At 36.7% G+C, this 20,991-nt stretch overlaps 3 protein-coding genes across 3 annotated transcripts; 1 reads left to right on the forward strand and 2 right to left on the reverse strand.

Moving 5' to 3' along the window:
• Positions 1-5,602: 5,602 nt before the first annotated feature.
• LOC306877228 (dnaJ homolog subfamily B member 11-like) lies at positions 5,603-11,583 on the reverse strand. The gene is made up of 10 exons (XM_079428860.1): positions 11,408-11,583; positions 10,866-11,022; positions 8,367-8,464; positions 8,008-8,140; positions 7,688-7,830; positions 7,522-7,604; positions 7,345-7,402; positions 7,065-7,176; positions 6,802-6,961; positions 5,603-6,675 (listed from the first exon to the last, which is right to left on the reverse strand). The coding sequence occupies exons 1-10, from the start codon at positions 11,479-11,481 to the stop codon at positions 6,611-6,613; spliced, it is 1,083 nt and encodes a 360-aa protein (XP_079284986.1). The 5' UTR covers positions 11,482-11,583; the 3' UTR covers positions 5,603-6,610.
• Positions 11,584-11,595: 12 nt separating this feature from the next.
• LOC306877229 (rab-like protein 3) lies at positions 11,596-14,309 on the forward strand. Its single transcript, XM_079428861.1, has 8 exons — positions 11,596-11,986; positions 12,286-12,377; positions 12,457-12,586; positions 12,702-12,816; positions 12,925-13,075; positions 13,214-13,285; positions 13,426-13,464; positions 13,650-14,309. Exons 1-8 carry the CDS (start codon positions 11,941-11,943, stop codon positions 13,704-13,706), a joined length of 702 nt encoding a protein of 233 aa, XP_079284987.1. The 5' UTR covers positions 11,596-11,940; the 3' UTR covers positions 13,707-14,309.
• A 3,295-nt stretch (positions 14,310-17,604) lies between these two features.
• Positions 17,605-20,055, reverse strand: LOC306876779 (granzyme B-like). Its single transcript, XM_079428181.1, has 6 exons — positions 19,978-20,055; positions 19,619-19,766; positions 19,294-19,462; positions 18,956-19,216; positions 18,394-18,873; positions 17,605-18,208 (listed from the first exon to the last, which is right to left on the reverse strand). Exons 1-5 carry the CDS (start codon positions 20,021-20,023, stop codon positions 18,724-18,726), a joined length of 774 nt encoding a protein of 257 aa, XP_079284307.1. The 5' UTR covers positions 20,024-20,055; the 3' UTR covers positions 17,605-18,208; positions 18,394-18,723.
• Between the last annotated feature and the right edge of the window lie 936 nt (positions 20,056-20,991).

Below are 20,991 nucleotides of genomic sequence, written 5' to 3' on the forward strand. Positions count from 1 at the left end.
ATACATGGGCATGCACACACACACACGCATGCTCAATCGGCCAGAGGAAGCTCTGTTCGTAGGTCCTGCCTGCCCAGCATCAGGCTAAGTGCTCTTGACAGCCAACCACACAGTTATTAACTGTGATCCGCCACCACAGGGGCCGGGCACCATGGCTGCGGGGAGGGTATAGGATGGACTCCACACCCACACAAAGACTGCTTTCAGCACTCTAGTCCTCAAGCATCTCTAATACACACTTACTGTACCTTCACATATATACATTTGGCCTCATTTAAAAAAATCCTGCTGATCTTGTGGGCATTTTTTAATTTCAAAAGTGGGTAATTCCATCAACTCATGCACGGGCAACCTACTCTTACAAAAAAATACTGTGGCATACCATGGTACACTGATGGTATCAAATAGTGCTACCAGTGGTCATTTTGTATATATTAAGGCAATGAATGATTACCATATTCATGTACCATGGTATTTACATATTACTTCAAAACCTTGTCACTGGTGATAAAAGCTGAGGGAGGTAAAATGAGACCGAGTGCCTCACTCAGTTCCAGTTGAACGCAAACCATTATGGGATATTAGTACAACATGACCCTGTAAATTTCTGTACAGTAGCCTGCGTGCCAGCAGGCAACAAATGCTTTGCTTAATCTTGCGTCAGTCAGAGTTCTTTAAATCAAAGACGGTGGTCTGAGCGCTGTTTGTGCCTCTGGCTTCACACGACTCTACCACCTCTTCCTGAGGATGTGGATGCTGAAGTCCAGTTTCAGCCCCCACAGCGTCACATTAGCCTGTGAAATAGGGATGAAGTATATTTGAGACATTCTGAGGAGGCCGTCCATAATGACAGTTGTCTATGTTTAGCTCTGAAAATATTTCAATAAACAGCATGTTGTCCTCACAAACAGACGGACTGAAAAACCCCAAGCCACTTTTTCCTGCCTGCGTTTCCCATAATTAGAGCCCACAACTCGCTGTTAAATAGTTGAGGCTTTTTGCCTTTGAATCGACAGTCTTTTATATAGTAGCACAGCGTACACAGGCTCCCCGCACCATGGGATGGTGCTGGCCGTCCATGGCCGCCTTCAAAGCAGCAGTGGGCTGAAGACAACTGACATGTATTATTCTACACAAGTGCTGCCTTTTGTTCACTTCAGGCTTCCGGCCACAAAATAGCTGGATTTGTCCATCAAGTACTGCTATTTTGGACACCCTGTTTTTCCACACTGTGTTTTGTATGTTGTTGGAGCACTGATAACCACAAACAGCTAAACATGACACAGATTGTTATAGTAATAGCTGAACCTTTTGGAAAACATACTGTGGCCGTACTATGGTACAGTAAAGTATCAGATTAATTTTTGAATATAGGCCTACCATAATACCGATTGATGCATTCACATACCATAGTATGTAGAGTACATGGCATTCCAAGGCACTACAAAAATACATAAAATATAGGCTATAAAACAATACTTTTTTTTTTTTTTTTACAAATATATAAACTGTCTAAAGAATTCATGTTATTTCAATCTAATAATAATAATTAATAACAACAATTAATGCAAGTTTATTATTAAAATAATAATGTATTAATATTAATAATAATTCAGATTTATTTAACCTTTTAAATTAAATGGGTTTTATAAATTCAAACTATAATCTGCATATTACAGGTTACTCCATTCAAATTTAAATAATCCTTTTCCTGATTGAGGCTCAAAAATTAGCAAAATGAAACAATAAAACAAGTCAAAATGAACCTAAAAATATACAATTATTAACAAGACATATAGCAACATCAGAGTAAGTGGAAATGCATAGACCCAGCACAGCCAGCAATTGTGCCATAAAAATGAATGAATGAAAATAAGTTAGCCCATGTAAATTAAACACATCCTTATCCTGGTTGAAAAAAAAAAGAGCAAAATGATTGAAAATGAAACAATTATAAACGATAAATTACTTATAAGACAGACAGCAAACTCAGGGTAAGCGGGTGGCTGTGACCCAGCACAGCTATAGGAAGTCTCTGCGATTTTTCCATTAAAATCTACGACCTGACAGGATTGTTTTGAACCTCAAGGATCTGTTCAGAAAGTGTTCCCAAAAGCAGTGTGTTCAGGCGTGTTCCCAGACCTCATCTCACTCGGTGGCACACATCCCAAGTTCCCAACTATGTGTAACAAATGGTTCCTGCATTACCATTGTAAAGAGAACACTGCCCTCATGAGGAAACTATAGTGCTTATGTGTCTGTAATAAAATATTAGGACAGATTATACCAAACATTCAATCTTCAATTAATTAATAAAGCTTCTCCAAACCTGTTTGACTGCTTTTCTTCCATGTAACACAGGAGGAACTGAATGTGATGGTCGCTGTTTTCATTCAAATAAACCAGGACGAGACTTTCAAAAATATTCTATATTCTTCAAAACTGTAAATATTCTATATTACAATTTTGTGTGCCGTTATTCACCTATATGCCTAATCAAACATTTGTGCCTGGCTTACTCTGAAGTAGTCCGATTCGTGGTTCATTCTCTAAAAAGGATCATTTGTTATCACACTGAGGAGAGACAGATGGATATCAAGATTTTCTTACAATTAATATTGAAGTGTTTCTCATACTTAAGAACACACATGGACCACTTTTATATGCTTACAGAGCTTTTGTATCATTTTTAAAGCTAAATCCTCTGTCCTCTTTTTATTAAGCGATCAGTAGAATTTTTCACTTTTTTGTTTTGTGTGGAAGAGCTTAGTCAGACTGGGTTGGAATAACATCAGGAGTACATGATGACTGAATTGTATTTTTTTTTTTTGATGAACTCACCGCCAAGTAAAGTGTTTAATTTGTTTGTAGGTACAGAGCACAAGGGATGAACAAGATTATAGCTCTGTCTGTTGCTGCACCTATGCCTTAAATGACAAGAAAGTGAACAACATGAGCGGTTATTAAATCAGTCAGACTGAGACCAGATTCAAGCGACTGCTGTGTCAACCCTACGGTGGTCCACCAGTAGAAACTCCCACTTCTTAAGTATTAATATTTGTTGGCGTTCAATACAAATATACTGTACAGCGAGAGCAGTCAACCAAAAGGAATGCTGAAAATCTATTCCGGAGGCCATTTGAGAGGAAAAACAGAAGAAGGGTGGCACAAGTCTTGGTTGAGAATGATTTGAAGGAAACCTAAAGCAGGGTAAATAGCAGGGTAAATGGAGAAGTTTGTGGCTTGGAGTTGTGGGTGAATGACTCTACAGAGCAGATGCTAATGGGATGTTTGAGAGAGACCCCCCATATACTCCAAGCGTACACATTTTATCCTGCTTACAAGACCCTCAAGGAAACGCCTTATTTCATCCCTTTAATTACGAATGCTCGTAACACTTGTATACACATTTGTTTTGACTGTCCTTTACATTCAAATGGATTCTCTTCATCCTTGTCACTCCGTCTAACAAACATGTGTACAGTGTTCACACACAGTCTCACAGATACACAGAGGGAAATTCACAACATGTAAAACCACACTGTAAAACAGTCACACAAACAGATGCCTCTAATAGTTCCAGGCTACACCCTGACAGACGACCTCCCCAAGAAGGGCGACCACCCGTCCTCTCGCCCCGGACACGCAGAGCGGGGCTCAGGCCTGACTCAGCACAACGGTGCCTCCAACACAGCGTAAGTAAAACCACCTGCAGTACAGTCAGAGGTCATAACCACTATGGTAACGGGTGAACTCAGTGTCAGACAAGCAGACACACATTCAACTCTGAATGACAACACGCACACTGTATTATCAGCAAACATGACAAAGATTAGCAAACACACACACACATCAATCTCCACATGGAGTGATCAGTATGGAGCTTATTCCGTACAAAGAGGTCACATACAAGGCATTCACAAGCACAGTAGGTCTTATGAAGCTGGGTGGGATTCCACTGCATGATTAAAGACAGCAAAAGCCTTTGATCTGTAATGAGCTATAATTAATGCATCCTATAATGTGGGCATTAATAACTCTATTCTAAATATGTTGGAGCTCTGAGAAACCAATGTGGTCTTGCCTTCTTCACGTCATGACACTTCATTATTGATAAATAATGTAATTATATATATATATATACACTATACAAAAAATTATATATCATATATAAATGTCATGTCATTAATACACACACGCAAGGTATCATATTATTTTGTGTGTGTGTATGAGACCTCATATACAATACATAATATTTAACAATAATTTAATAACAATATAATATACACTACCAGCCAGAGGTTTTTTTAATGTTTTTTTTAAAGGAGTCTCTTCTGCTCACCAAGACTGCATTTATTTGATCCAAAGGACAGCAAAAACAGTCAGATTTTGAAATATTTTTTACTATTTAAAATACCTGTTTTCTATTTGAATATATTTTAAAATGTCATTTATTCCTGTGATTTCACAGCTGAATTTTTAGCATCATTACTCCAGTCTTCAGTGTCACGTGATCCTTCAGAAATCATTCTAATTTGCTGCTCAAAAAATATTTTATATTATTATGTTGAAAACAGCAGAGTAGAATTTCTCCAGGTTTCTTTGATGAATAGAAAGTTCAGAAGAGCAGCATTCATCTGAAATAGAAATCTTTAGTAACATTATAAATGTCTTTTTTCATAACTTTTGATCAATTTAAAGCATCCTTGCTAAATAAAAGTATTCATTTCTCATATATTGCATAATGTCATGTAATATGTAACAGTTTATATATACACATACATAAACTACTAATCTCAAGAAACTCTAAAAGCGGTCTAATCCTGCGATCATCTATCATTTACTGCCCTCACTTGTAATTTAATAGGCTAACAATATAATAACACTAATAATATAACTGTATAAATATAGAATTCATTACATTTTAATATATTCTGCATAATATATGTGACCCTGGACAACAAAACCAGTCATAAGGGTCAATTTTTCTAAATTAAGATCTATACATCATCTGAAAGCTGAATAAATAAGCTTTCCATTGATGTATGGTTTGTTAGAATCGGACACGAGATACAACTATTTGAAAATCTGGAATCTGAAGGTGCAAAAAAATCTAAATGCTGAGAAAATTGCCTTTAAAGTTGTCCAAATTAAGCTCTTAGCAATTCATATTACTAATCAAAAATTAAGTTTTAATATATTTACAATAGGAAATTTTGAAAATATCTTCATGGAACATGATCTTTACTTAATATCCTAATGATTTTTGTCATAAAAGAAAAATCCATAGTTTTGAGCCATACAATGTATTTTTGGCTATTGCTACAAATATACCCCAGCGACTTAAGACTGGTTTTGTGCTCCAGGGTCACATATACAATAGTTTAAATATACATACTACTAGTCTCAAGAAACTCTATAAGAAGACTAATCCTGGAGATCATCTATCATTTGCTGCCCTCTACTGGACAGGTCAGTTACTGCTGAAACTACACCAATTCATATACACACGATTTTCACTGTAACCATTAAAGTTAGGCAAGGAAGTTGACATTTTAAGCCATGTGTCATAAATCTTACAAAATAAACAAATACTCTGTTTTCATTTTAAATCCATTTTTAACCATAATTACAAACTTTTAATTTGCAAAATGACAAGTGATATTTCCTTCGCTTGTGCACAAGTTATCCTAAGAAGTTGTTCATTTTTTTCTGGTACAGTCCACAAATGAGCAAAGGAAACATACTAACTAGGAAGAGACCCAATGGGCTGAACATCAGAAGGGGTTGTGAAAGAAACAAGAAAGCGAGTCTGTCACATAAAAAATTGTCAGGAAAGAGTTGAACTGTACAGTTTAAGAGGTCTTCTGTTTGAACTTCAAAACCCAAGTAAATGCCTCCGAGGAAACAGACCTGTAGCTAGACGGCAAATCAGAACAAGGCAATCTTACTCTCTCACACACACACACACACAAATTTGCAGCTTGATGAGTACAAAAACAAAACTAACTGCGATAAATCTTTTCTTTAAAACAAGTAGACCAAAGACTGAAGAGTCTAAGCTGAGAAAGCTAAATGAACTTACATTCATATAACGGTTTCTTTCTTAAAAGATTTGAAGAAAAAGGTCTTGAAGACGTACAGTGCCGAGGCAGGTGTTTAAATTGTCCTCTGGTTTGAAATTTCAGTCCTCTTTCTGTTTTTGTGGTACAGTCAGTCTCAGGTCAACTGGGACAAAACATTATGCTGATCCATGAGTGGATGGTGATTGACTGGTCATAGCAGAAAGTAAGTGTCCAAACACGTAAACTGATGAAAAAGGTCTTAAACTACTTACTCCAAGTATGAAACCATGAGGAAAATTTTTTATAATTTGGACAAAAACATGAGTCAAATAAAAAATACTTTCCATGAGAAAACAAGACCTTTAAAATGTAAATTAAAGAAAAAAATAAAAATATTAAATGTCAACCCTTCCTGAGAACAATCAGAAAAAAATAAATACACCCCATTGCTTGTTCCTCAGTGTGCATTAAAGTGTGTGTGTGTGTGTGTGTGTGAAGGGCAGACAGGGACAGGGCAATCAGTCCTGATTTACTTGGCTGGTTTGTCAGTATCCCTGCAGTCCATTATAAACCTTCTGAGATGGTGCCTGTTTCAGAAGTTGCTTTATACCTGAGGAAAAATGAATTATTGCATTTATTAACTCACAAATGCACAAAAAGATACAGAAACTCCACAGTAGTCACCATATGTCTACTAAAATAGCTCACTGTCCACATTCACTAGATGCTCTCTTACCATCTTTCTGCTGGTCATCAAGCTGCTCCTTGGGGAAATCTACATCAAAGGTGACTATGAGCGACCCACGGATATTGTTGTTGTCAAAATTTGGTAAGCCCTCACCCTTCTTCCAAATACGAGCTCCTGGCTTAGTGATTTTATCTCTGACAATGTGCACCTACAAGACCACAAGATGAGTGATACATTATTAAGTCACGGCTTTTAGCTGCACATGTGAAATGAAATATAAATATGTATTCTAAAAATTAAACAAAACATGCCTTGTGACCATCTAAATGAGTAATGTCCATCTCAAAACCAACCAGAGCCTCTACCAGAGAGATGGTGACGTTTGTATAGAGGTCGTCACCTCTGCGCTCAAACACTGGATGCCTGGAAAAGAAGAAATTTATATGTGACAAACTGGAAACAGTTCATAAATTCTCACTCTTTGAAGACAGAGAATAAATGGAGGCACATTAAGTTAAATTATATTAGACATACATTAAGAGAAAAGTTCAATTCACTTTTCTAATTGCTGTAATTTAATACTACTCTTACTTTAAAACTTTAATGCGGAAACGCAGATCTCCAGGCTCACCGTCAATGTGAGGTTCACCTGTAGTCAGTCAAACAACATGTCACATGTCCATTCTATAAATAATATGTTGCAGCATCTAGCTAATTCATAAAAGTAAATGTTAATGTATTGTGCTTTTGTATAATTATTTTCTATACCTTCCCCAATGAAAGGATATTCCATCTCATCTCTCACACCCTGCTCGATCTCCACCTCTAGCGTTCTCTCTTCATTCACAAGCCTGGAAACAATGATAGTGTTTAATCAGAAAACCATAATATGTCCTACTGAGTCAAAGTTAGAGTGATTACTAAGCAAACTTACTTGATATTGGGGCATTCATCACAGACTACTTCTTGTGTCATCTGGAAGCGACCTGGTCCTAGCTGTGTGGTTCTCATTTCCTGTCGGCAGTTGCATTTTCTTTTGCCTGGGGCTTCTTTTGCTACAGGTTTGTTTCGCACCACCTATGTTAAAGATGAGAGGAAACAGAAGGACAGGAAAAAGGAAAGGAGAGTGTCCATTTCCATGTGACTATGCATGTTCACTGCCAGACAAAGCCTACAGAAGTATACAAAGAGTGTGCATACTACAGTACATCAGGAAGGAAATGGAGAGGGATCAAGAACAAAAAAGAAGCTCACCTCTACAAAATTCCCTGAATACACCTCTTCTAGGGTTACTTCAAGGTCCAGTACTATATCATTACCCCTTGGAATATCCCGGCTGGCTGGCTGCCTATTTCCACCGAACATAAATCCAAAGTCGCCAAAGAAACTTGAAAAAAACAAAACACATTTGAATATCAATATAGTCACAGACTGTATGAATGTGCAGTGACAGTACCAAATGTTTTGTTTCAAATGGGCACGCATCTGAAATGAGAATACTAGCTATGCATCAGTCATTTGTAAATCTCATGTGCACAAATCATAAGATTTCTACAAACGTTTCAGTAGTTAACTGTGGAAGAAAACACTTAATTAAGCTGAGGCTCACTTACCTGGAGAATATATCACCGTGTGAACTGTGATGGCCTTCTTTTAAACCCTCCTCTCCATATAAATCATACTGTTTCCTTTTCTCCTCATCTGAGAGCACCTGTGAATAAAACAGACTATCAGAAAATAGTCCTTTCACCCTGAAAAACATCATGAACTGAGCAATGAGCAATATTTGCACCCTGAAGTTGTTTTTAGGGGCTATTACGGTTTAACAAAAAACACATAGGTAACTATAGTTTCTAAAGCCATAATTAGATATTATGAAATATACAAAAATGTTAAAGTGCCCCAATTATGGGTTATGAAAGGTTCATATTTTAGTTTTGGGCGTCCCCAACAACAGTTTGAGAAGCATGCAAGGTCAAAAAACACTTTCATTTTCTTATAATATGCATTTATTTTTACCTTATTTGCTCAACAACTCCCAAACGATTCGTTTAACCATTCATTTTCTAAGCCCCTCCTTTGCGTGACGTAATCTGCGGTGATTGGTCGATTTAATTTAAAGCAGTGTTTGTGAGCTTTTAATGTGGCACCTAGTGGATATCAAAGGCAGCGAAGGATACATCTATGCTGCCTTCAAAAATCGATCAGATTAAGACATGGGTTCCCAAACTCGTTCCTGGATTTGGACGTGCCTTGATGCCTTCCAACCTTGGAATGCGTCCTCCGAAGGCAGCATTTTTCAGTTTTCGTATACAGTTTTTCTCTGTAGTATTGTTGCTGCCACCGGCGTCATGTCGTGGAGACACTGTGTTTCGTTGTGAAAGCGAAAGTACTTTGTTTGGGCTTCCAGAAGAGGACACAACTAGAAATCAGTGGTTAAGTTGTTTTTACAACACTGTTCCAGAACAGTTCAACCCAAATATTAGAGTGTGTGCAGCGCATTTTACGGAGGACTATTTCCTGAACCTGGAAGAGTATCCTACAATGCTGGCTTGCACAAAGACTGTTTCTATAATGTGGGGCAATTCCAACTTTGCAAAGACAGTCTGGCGCTTCTGACTCACAACCTGTAAGTATGTTTTCATATTTAAAGAATTTGCCACTGATGATTCAAACGCGAGTTTTAAGCTGTGTAGAGTAGTGCTTGTTGTTTGTCGTTTCTCCGATTACAAATGCAGACATTGTAATGAAAAGACAGTATAAGGCATTATAATCAGTAATTATGTCCCCACTGGATGCAACAAATGCCTCATTTATAATGGGTTTTATTTTTTTTGTGTCGTCGCGCCGGGACAGGGCATCACAATACAGTAAGGGGCGTAACATTTCTGTCTCACACTTGAGGTATTAGGCCAATCACAACGCACTGGATAGCTGGCCAATCAGAGCATGCCTCGCTTCTCAGAACAATGAGCTTTGTAGAAATCGACATGTTTCAGAAAGGAGGGGCATAGAGGAGCAACAATAATGTACAGTATGTGGAAAATGTTTTTTGAACCTTAAACTGCATAAACACATTGCATTACACCAAATACACAAAATAATGTTCTTTTTAGCAACGTCATATGACCTCTTTGACGTCAACATGAAATGGCTTGGGAGTCATTTTAAAAACGACACATTTCAGAGTCGACTCTGTGTTGAGAGACGATAACTATATGCACTGTGCACTTTCAGATTTAAAACTTTTCATTGTTACACACTGCATGAAAAGTAATTTTCAAAAATCCATAATAGGGGCACTTTAAATAGATAAAAAAAAAAAAATGTAGACATTTTGCCTCCTTTTTAAATACCAGGGAAGGTTTTTCTTCCTTGCCCCAAGCAACCCCCGATTAATTTCTTATTTCTGACATGGTTATAGACATTAAAATTGCACTCCTTTTTTTTTTTTTTTTTAAAGACCTGCATAAAATCAATCATAATAATAATAAAAAGTTAAAACTTATAAAAAGTTAAATCAAATATTAAATATTGAAATATAAAAATTTATTTAAATCTAATTACAATTTTAGGCAATACTTTATTTATTTATAAATGAAAGGTATTCTTATGTATAATATTATAATGGAGCCAACCACTGACTACTTGGCATTAAACAGAAAATCATTTATTTTGTAATAAGGATCACATTTTGCACACAGTACATATTACAAGCTACACTAGAGGTCCACGTCATAAATATAATGAATATCAATAAGCAGATGTTTCAACCAATCAGAGGCGGCCACACATTTCTTTCAACCAATCAAATCGCTCCATCGGTCCGTTTCTAACAACAACGCTCATGCTGGTCAGATTCACTGGTTTCTACTGATGTTTTGTTTGTAAAAATATGATAAATCTCTAATGCAATGCTTTAGTGACACAAAGCATCGCCAATTAAGATACTTGTATTAAAGTTACGCGAAATATTCGCATTAAAACTAAGTCACGTCATTCCCTAATACACATCATGTTAATATCCAGTAAAGACAATATCTTTGTTCAATATAATGCGTGACGGTCAAAACGAAAACCATAAGGACATGTTAAAGCATAAACAATCATACCTCATAAGCAGCTCCGAGGTCTGCAAATTTGTCTTGGGCATTTGGGTCATCTTGGTTTCTATCTGGATGAAGCTGCAATGCCAGCTTTCTGTAGGCTTTCTTAATGTCTTTAATTGATGCTGATTTACTAACCCCCAGGATTTTGTAGAAATCCCTCCTGAAAACACACATTACTTTAGAATTTTTCAATCGTACACCACTTCATTCATTCACACTAATGATGAATAGATGCAGCATGATGTTTAACTGTTTTACATCTTGATGAGGAAATCAGCAAGAAGACAACAGTATGAAGCTTAAGCTATTTCTGAAAGAAATGTGACATTTATATAAACATGTGGCAACAATGACAAGTTCGTTACAGCAGTTTGTGGACTTAAATACACGCATTAAAGTACACTAAATAAGAGAGGTGATATCAAGTATTTTATGGCGAGCTTCACTAGCATGATGCACGGACCAATCACAGTGAAACATGTGTACCAGCCAGAGTACTGAGTTTTAATACACTAAACCCTGAAAATAACACGATATTCACTTACCCAGCCAGTACTGTCAATATCAAATATAAAAGTAGAAAACAAACACTCGATAATTTCATTCCTCTAACAGCCATGGGTCCTTGTTTCTTTCAGAAGTCCAATAAAATACACCGGCTTTCAGTGATGTCTATCAAAAAAAAAAAAGCCTCTTCCTGCTCTGTCACAAGTCCCGCCTCATTTAAAACGGAAGTAATATAAAAGTTCAATCGAAAAATGTCTCATAATAAATATTATATTATATTATATTATATTATATTATATTATATTATATTATATTATATTATATAAGAACTGTAAGCCCAGTAATGTTGATATTAAACGCAAGCAAGCGAGGCTAATAATGAGAATTAAACAGCATATCACACAAGGGCTACTATTAAATACAAAACTTTATTTATTTTTCCAGTTTATATTTTCCGTTTTATTGACTTTGATTTTCACAACACCCAGCTCTGTACAGTCTTCACGTATTTCTGCAACTTTTATTTTGTTCTTTTACACGGACAGAGAGAACAACGTACTTCCGGAAAGAAATGGCATCTTTGGAAAAGGTGAAAGTGTTGGTTTTGGGAGATTCTGGTAAGAAATATTACATAAATAATCTGTCGACCTTGTTTTATTTCTGTAACTTCCTCGAAGATATTGTGAATGTACATTTAAAATGTAAGCGTGTTGTTTAAGATTCGACTCAAGCTAGAAGTATTAGCCTGCCACATTTGCTTGGATATCTATAACATTACTATTATGTTCGTTATTGTTTGAGAATATCAATCATGAGGAACCACACTTTCGATGCTGTTCTTTTTCTTTTAAAAATATGCACTTCGTTAGCATCGGTATTTCTGTTCTGATCAGTGTTATTTTGTGTCTGTTTACAGGAGTAGGGAAGTCCTCTCTTGTACATTTACTTTGCCAGAATCAAGTTTTGGGCAATCCGTCATGGACTGTGGGCTGCTCAGTGGACGTCAGGGTGATTATTATAAACTTGTGGTGCCATTATGGTATAAACCTATGAAATATAGCAAACCTTGTCTTGATTCTTTGCACAGGTTCATGACTACAGAGAAGGCACTCCGGAAGAAAAGACATACTACACTGAACTCTGGGACGTTGGGGGATCTGTTGGCAGTGCCAGCAGTGTTAAAAGCACCAGAGCTGTGTTTTACAATTCTGTTAATGGTTAAGTATCAGACACACCATTACAAGTTGTTCTTACATGTGTACAAACTAAAAAGCATGCTGGAACATTTGCAATGACTCTAATGCTGATTCACTTGTCTTTTTTCCCTTCTAGGCATTATTTTAGTTCATGATTTGACCAATAAGAAATCCTCCCAGAATCTGTACCGCTGGTCACTGGAGGCTCTGAGCAAAGACTCCTCTCCAACTGGCATCATTGTATCAAATGGGTGAGTCAAGGTTAACTTCTGGTTCGGAATACAGTGAGAGAACATCATACTTTATTTTGTCTATAAGTTCAGATGTTAAAAAGGAAATCATTCTATTTGCACTTGTAGGGATTACGACAGAGAACAGTTTGCAGAGAACTCAGTTCCCCTCCTGCTTATTGGCACCAAATTTGATCAGATCCCGGAAAACAAGAGGAATGATGTGCTGACCCGCACTGCCTTCCTATCTGAAGACTTTAATGCAGAAGAGATCAATTTGGTGTGTGCATTTTAGTGCTGTTATAATGCCTTAACCCAAACTCATATAATAAGAAAAAAAAATTGCCCATTTGTTTTATTAATCTCATTTGGAGATTTCGCACTTATGAATTCTGAGCTTATTCCTGCTTCTTCTCAGGATTGTACAAATCCACGGTATCTTGCTGCTGGATCATCAAATGCTGTTAAGCTAAGCCGATTCTTTGACAAGGTAGAGACTTCATTGAAACTATGTCCATTTCCACTCTGATCCTAATGATTTTCTGCCCTGGTGTGAGTAAATGTCTGATATACTGTGTCTCTGTGCAGTGTATTAGCATGTGTGTGTAAATGATTATTTTGTTTCTTTAGGTAATAGAGAAGAGATACTTCACAAGAGACCCTAGCCAGGTGAGAGTGTGTACTTTCTCTGTTTGCATGTGACTGCATTTGTGTACACGGTTTGTTTTGTAATAATTTTAGAAAATTACTTCTAAGATTCTAAATCACACTGTAGATGTAATTAATTTATCATTTTAATGTAGAGTAATGCATTATTATTTTGTTATTTAATAACCTATTTTTTTCCTCCCTAGATGCAGAGTTTCACCGACAGGAGGCGCTTTAATTTCAAGAGTGTCCACAATGATTGAGTGTACAAATATTCTTTGGATTGGTGGGTTTAGTCATTTGTAACCTGGACAGGTATATGAATATTCTTTTGTCATCATGCTCCTTTGCAAATGCCGATCAGTTTTAGGGTTGTTTTTGAATGATTTTTAACATTATCCTCATCCTCCAGCTTACCATGACTGAATGATTTTTGTGAATTGATCATCTCAATACTGAGATATTTGTTTTTCATATGTGATGGTAAAAAAATATGGACACAAGGAAATACTCCTCTTCCCTTCTCAAGTTTATTTTTCGTACTAATGGGGTGACACGGATCACATTTTTTTTCTTCTTCTTTTTGGTAAAAGGTAGCATAAACGGTTTCCCTGTTTTTTGTATAATTTCAGGAGATATGACAGGTTTTTTTTATTAAATAAACAATTTCTGCTTAATCTTTAGGATTAGTTACCTGTCATCTGAAGGAAGAAATTAATGTTATCATAGATTTACCACTTTTTTTGCTGATCTTTGTAAATTAAAAATTAAATTCTTTGCTATATTAGCAAGCTGTTAATATTGTGTATGTTCAGAACTATTTACTTTAGACATCAACAATAAATAAAGATTAATTTGAATAAACTGTTTGGCTCTTCTTTTCCACTTCTTTGTGTGTGTGTATACACGCACACTACAGTTCAAAAGTTTTAGAACAGTAAGATTTTTAATGTTTTTTAAAGAAGTCTCTTCTGCTCATCAAGCCTGCATTTTTTGGATCCGAAGTACAGAAAAAAAAACTGCAAAATTTAGATATATTTTTACTATTTAAAATAACTTTTCTATTTGAATATATTATTTTAAAATGTAATTTATTCCTGTGATTTCAAAGCTGAATTTTTAGCATCATTAAATTGCTTTAAATTGATCAAAAGTGATAAAGACATTTATAATGTCACTAAAGATTTCTATTTCAGATAAATGCCGTTCTTCTGAACTTTGTTCATCAAAGAACCCTGAAAAAAATTCTACTCAGCTGTTTCCAACTTAAAAATTTTCGAGCAGCAAATCAGAGTATTAGAATTATTTACGAAGGATCATGTGACACTGAAGACTGGAGTAATGATGCTAAAAATTCAGCTTTGAAATCACAGGAATAAATTCTATTTAAATATATTTTAAGATATAAAACAGTTATTTTAAATAGTAAAAATATTTCAAAAGTGTACTATTTTTTTCTGTGCTTCGGATCAAATAAATGCAGACTTGGTGAGCAGAAGAGACCTCTTTAAAACATAAAAAAAAAATATATATATATATATCTTACTGTTCTATACGTGTATAGATGTGTGTATATATACAGTGGGGCAAATAAATATTTGATACACTGCCGATTTTTCTAGTTTTACCACTTACAAAGAATGGAGAGATCTGTAATTTTCATCTTAGGTACACAACTGTGAGAGACAATATATATATATATATATATATAAAAAAATAAAAAAAAATCCAGAAAATCACATTGTATGATTGTTGAATAATTAATTTCCATTTTATTGCATGAAATAAGTATTTGATACAATAGAAAAATAGAACTTAATATTTGGTACAGAAACCTTTGTTTACAATTACAGAGATCAGACGTTTCCTGTAGTTCTTGACCAGGTTTGCACACACTGCAGCAGGGATTCTGGCCCACTCCTCCATACAGGTCTTCTCCAGATCTTTCAGATTTTGGGGTTGTCGCTGGGCAACACGGAGTTTCAGCTCCCTCCATAGATTTTCTATTGGGTTCAGGTCTAGAGACTGGCTAGGCCACTCCAGGACCTTGAAATGCTTCTCACTCTTTAGTTGCCCTTGCGGTGTGTTTGGGGTCATGCTGGAAGACCCAGCCACGACCCATCTTCAATGCTCTTACTGAGGGAAGGAGGTTGTTGCCCAAAATCTCGCAATGCATGTCCCCATCCATCCTCCCCTCAATACGGTGCAGTCATCCTGTCCCCTTTGCAGAAAAGCACCCCCAAAAGCATGATGTTTCCACCCCCATGCTTCACGGTTGGGATGGTGTTCTTGGGATTGTACTCATCCTTCCTATTCCTCCAAACACGGCGAGTGGAGTTTATACCAAAAAGGTCTGCTTTGGTCTCATCTGACCACATGACCTTTTCCCATGCCTCCTCTGGATCATCCAGATGGTCTTTGGCAAACTTCAGACGGGCCTGGACATGTGCTGACTTGAGCAGGAGGACCTTGCGCACGCTGCAGGATGTTAATCCATGACGGTGTAGTGTGTTACTAATGGTAACCGTTGAGACTGTGGTCCCAGCTCTCTTCAGGTCATTGACCAGGTCCTCCCGTGTAGTTCTAGGCTGATCCCTCACCTTTCGCAGGATCATTGATACTCCATGAGGCAAGATCTTGCATGGAGCCCCAGTCCGAGGGAGATCGACAGTCATCTTGAATTTCTTCCATTTTCTAATAATTGCGCCAACAGTTGCCTTCTCACCAAGTCCTTAGACAGCTCTTTGGTGCAATTAATACAGGCAATGAGTGGAGGATATGAGGGCTTCTTAAAGACAAACTAACAGGTCTGTGAGAGCCAGAATTCTTGCTGGTTGGTAGGTGATCAAATACTTATTTCATGTAATAAAATGGAAGTTAATTATTTAAAAATCATACAATGTGATTTTCCGATTGATTTTTTCAAAACAACAAACAAACACCAAGCTAGCTCCTAACAGGAAAGACTAAATTCCCTAACAAAAGGAAAACAAAATAAAAATACAATGTTACCCTTACTCCCCATCTAATGAAAAACAGGAGAAAACATTTACAAAGAAAATGGCACTCACCCCATACAGCTTCCAAGTGTGATTAAGAGTATTTACAATACTTTACAAAACATACAAAAATGGAAATGAGATTGACAACAACTCATCAACTCAAAACCAAAATTCACACTGCACACAACAGGCAGATTAACAGGCAAGCTAACAGCAACAACACACTGTAGCAAACACACAATAGCACACGTGCAATACAACAACAGGAAATCACAAGTTGAGCAGAGCTCCCCTCTCAGGTACTGCAGATCCTTTTATTGCCTCACCTTGGTCCCATTAGCACCAATCAGATCTGGAGATCACTTTGGTAGGATCCAATCCTATCCTAAAGGGTGGGACAAAAGAGAAAGAGAAAGAAAGAGAGAGAGAGAGAGAGAGAGAGAGAGAGAGAGAGGACCAGCAAAGCAAGACATATACACTATACGTAACAACGTCGACTAGTCGCTGGTCCTAGAGGGTAATATGTATATTACCTTTTATCACAGTCTTGGACATGTCAAAGATTTGTAACAACATTGGCTTTGATGCATTGTTAGTTTTTGTGCAGCATCAGATTTAATTTTTTTCTCCCTCATTTACTGTTCGTGGCTGTTTTTGCCCCATTAACTTCCATTATAACGACTTTTTTTAATTGCAAAGCCATGACACCATATAATCATGCATTCTTGATTGTTGGTGGTTTTCCCTATTGGGAAGAGGTACAATTTGTCATTTTTACAGTTGATCACCAGGTGGCACCATTAACCCTTTAGATAGGCCTGTGCAAAAAAAAGCTTAGTTTCTGGCTTTTATATGGAGTTATATCAGCATATTATAGTGTGTGTGTGTGTGTGTGTGTGTGCGAGTGAGTGAGAGAGAGACCTTTGCGCACTTACATTGATGCGTCTGAGAAAATCAAAATATGCACCTCAGCTCTCAGAACTACATGGAGTAAACAAAAACAAAGTGTATTTATGCACCTGCTGCCTTTTGCCGTGAGAAGTACGGACGGCCTATGTGTGAAATGCTTGTCTTTTCTTGATGGTAAAGTCAGTTTAAAACCTTAAAATCCTTCAGTGATACACGTTTCAATTTGTTCTGTAAAAAATCTACTCTGCATCAGATTTATGAACATAATTTATTATGAACCAAAATGCAACAACAACTTCAAATAAACTGAACAATGGTGCAAGAGTTGAGGATGGATGGAGAACTAAACAATTAAACTAAATATTTAGTGTGTATGTGTGCACGTGTGTGTGTGTGTGCGTGTGTTTAGTCTTTCCAGCAGGACTTGCAGCATATCACTTGGTGCAATTTGCAAGTCTGTCCGCCACAACAGATGCAAGTGCTGACTGTTCTTTTTTTTTTTGTCCTGTGCACCACTTGCATGTTCCCCTCTTCACTCCTGAGTTGCTGGTGCCTGCTGGTGTCTGTGGATTTGTGTCTGGAGGGACAGCTGCAGGAGACTGAATCTCTCTCACCAGTGCAGCAGCAACTGGTGCGCGAGAGAGGTGCTCTCTCCTCAATATTGCTGCAGAGACCAGAGAATTTCCCAGCTCTTCTAGGAAAAGCCTTCTCCTAAACAGCTTTGCCTGGTTCCAGGAGAGATCCACAGCTGTGAAGATGACATATGCATTATATGCCGAGATGTCCACCATATTAAAAAATAACATATGTGGCCACTGATTGGTCCTCCTTCTGCAGCTGTAGGTGCCGACAACCTACAAAAATAAAAGAACAAGAAAAGAATAAGTACAGATTTCATCATAAGTATTTTTAAGCTGCACGTGACAAATAGAATAATCATGCACTGTATCTCTTAAATTTATCTCTAACAAGCACATGAATTCAGTAAAAATTAACAGGAATAGGATGCATGTAGTAACAAATGTGTAATGGCACATACCTTGTCTAGATTGTCGACACCTCCCTTGCAGCGTTTGTAATCTGTGATTACAAAGATTTACACTACTGCGTTACAGCACAAAGTAATCCGTTACTGTAATGCATTACTTTTGTAACGTGTTACTCCCAACACTGGTCACTAAGAGATCAAAGAGGTGTGAAATCACATGAGCAACAACAAGTTATATAATCCATCCATCCATCCATCCATCCATCCATCCATCCATCCATCCATCCATCCATCCATCCATCCATCCATCCATCTATCTATCTATCTATCTATCTATCTATCTATCTATCTATCTATCTATCTATCTATCTATCTATCTATCTATCTAATGTTCTCTTTAATCCAAGGGAGGAAGTAGGAGATTTTTACATAAATTTGAGGATATTTGGTATTTGTACAGCTACCAACAGTGGTAAATGAAGCAATTCCTTGTGGTTTAGTATTGCAGATAAGAGGACTTCCTGAATCACCCTAGAATGGAGGGAGAAATACATTAATTTATTATAATAAAATAAAATAAAATATAATATAATATAATATAAAATAATAATACCAAACAAAAAGCATGTTTCCCATCTGAAACACTGCAGATCATTCTCTCGGAGTTGAAGAACTGCTGCCACTTGTTTTTACATTCAAAGCTGAACTGCAGTTTAAGCTTGACTTCCTGCATCACATCTGATGCCTGGCTTCCTTTTGGGGTTTTTGACCCCCAACCCGCAATGGAGCATTTAACATTAGCTGGTGTTTTTCCATTTTTCTTAGGAAGAGGCATAACTTTCACAAATTTGTTCAGCTTGGCTTTCTTTTTCAGCTGCAAATAGAAAAATAATTTAAAGAGAGCAAACAAATCCCATAGTATAGAGTTACAGTAGGTGATGGTGAAAATACCTTTAGTAACATGATATCATAGCTGTAGTCCTGCTCGTTACTCTGCTCAAACAAAGGATGTCGGATGAATTTCATCACTGGGATTCTCTGCTGGCTCTTCTCCACCTTGTTGATGTTGTGAGCTCCCAGAACAACCTCAGTGTGGTCCTGAACAGGGTAGACATTGTGACTGCAGAGAAAAAAATCCAAAACTGTACAATTAAGTTTTTTTTTTAGTTGTAAAGTACTTGAATTACTAAAGCACAAATTTACAGGTAAACTCAACTACCACAGTCTTTTTTGAAAAGCATCACAAATAATCCTTCACATGCAAAGACATACTCACTTCAAACAGTGGCCCGCTGTCAGTACATAATCTTCTCTGATCAGCATCCCTCCACATATGTGATGTTTTTTGTACTGAATAGATGCCATGTATGGCCTGGAATGAGGTTTAACAACTTTTCCTCCAATAATACCACTCTCCATCCCACCTGTGATAAAAACACATATGTGATAAGTAACTCACGCCCTTACCAAACTATTTAATTAGTCACTGATTGAAGAAGGGATATGAACTTTTTACAATTTACATTTTGCATGTACATTATTTAAAATTTATTATTTATTTAAAGTTTTTATTTGCTTTTGAAAAAAAGATTCACAATAAAATCTTGTGAAAGAAAGGAATGAATGATATCTTACCAGCCAAAGAGATACCGAGGAGAAGAATAAAAGAAGAAGAAACCATGGTGCAACAGCCTGCGTTCAAGCATTAAGTGTGAATACTCAAACCCACTCTGTACCCTCACTAGGCGTAACTCCTCCCACTCTTACCTCAAACCACAAATGTGTGCACATAACACGTAGCCATTATTCAACAAACAACTGAGAGTCACAGGAACAAGAACCCTAAAAAGTAGGAAAAACAACCTTAATTCTAAAACTAATGTTTATCAAAAAAAAAAAAAAGGGATAAAATTTTGTGTCCTATAGAGATCAAACACTGACTGATCAAAATACACACATACTATTTTATTTGCAGCCAATGACTGGACATTGCTTGTGGCAAACATAAAAGCATTAAAAAATTATGGAAAAAAGACATCTTCATTTTTGCAGTCACCTATCTGGCAGTATTATGATAATCTATACCTTTTAACATTAAGAATGAATAATGTTTAGTAGCTTCCTGTAGATCAAAGTTGGACAGCTGATTTTATTTTTGGCATAGTTTTTCTATGACATAAAAATGTGATAATTTTTTTGGTTCTTTCATTTGTTTTTATCTATAATAACAATGATTTAGACATACACGTTGCAATTCATATGCAACTTCAGTAGGCTAGTCCAATAGTTTATATTGAGGAATTTAGTGGGTCCAGTTGTATACTGTATATATATATATATATATATATAATTAATTTGCCCATTCATCCAGTAAATCAAATTTGAGGTTAGGCACTAATGTTAAACAAGATGGCCTGGCTAGCAGTCTCTGTTCCAATTCATCCCAAAGGTGTTTAATGGGGTTGAGCCCAACTCAAGCCTCATACCATTATCCCTCCTCCACCAAACTTTACAGTTGGCACAGTGCAGGCAGGTATAACTCCTGGCTTTAACCAAACCCAGACTCGCCCATCAGACTGCCAAACAGAGAAGCAAGATTTGCCACTCCACAGAACGTTTCCACTGCTCCAGAGTCCAGTGGTGCCAATA

This window comes from Barbus barbus (genome assembly GCF_936440315.1).
Source record: "Barbus barbus genome assembly, chromosome: 11".
Lineage (NCBI taxonomy): Eukaryota > Metazoa > Chordata > Actinopteri > Cypriniformes > Cyprinidae > Barbus > Barbus barbus.

Bases quoted from the DNA above. Each gene is read 5' to 3' on its own strand.
- LOC306876779 (XM_079428181.1), bottom strand. From the start codon at position 20,023: ATGGTTTCTTCTTCTTTTATTCTTCTCCTCGGTATCTCTTTGGCTG. The intron at 19,767-19,977 runs GTAAGATATCAT...TTTTTATCACAG, and splicing joins CCTCGGTATCTCTTTGGCTG to GTGGGATGGAGAGTGGTATT. The intron at 19,463-19,618 runs GTGAGTATGTCT...TTTTCTCTGCAG, and splicing joins ACAGCGGGCCACTGTTTGAA to TCACAATGTCTACCCTGTTC.
- LOC306877229 (XM_079428861.1), top strand. From the start codon at position 11,941: ATGGCATCTTTGGAAAAGGTGAAAGTGTTGGTTTTGGGAGATTCTG. The intron at 12,817-12,924 runs GTGAGTCAAGGT...TTGCACTTGTAG, and splicing joins GGCATCATTGTATCAAATGG to GGATTACGACAGAGAACAGT. The intron at 13,076-13,213 runs GTGTGTGCATTT...GCTTCTTCTCAG, and splicing joins ATGCAGAAGAGATCAATTTG to GATTGTACAAATCCACGGTA.
- LOC306877228 (XM_079428860.1), bottom strand. From the start codon at position 11,481: ATGGCTGTTAGAGGAATGAAATTATCGAGTGTTTGTTTTCTACTTTTA. The intron at 8,465-10,865 runs GTATGATTGTTT...TTTTATTCACAG, and splicing joins ACCTCGGAGCTGCTTATGAG to GTGCTCTCAGATGAGGAGAA. The intron at 8,141-8,366 runs GTAAGTGAGCCT...GTTTTTTTCAAG, and splicing joins CACGGTGATATATTCTCCAG to TTTCTTTGGCGACTTTGGAT.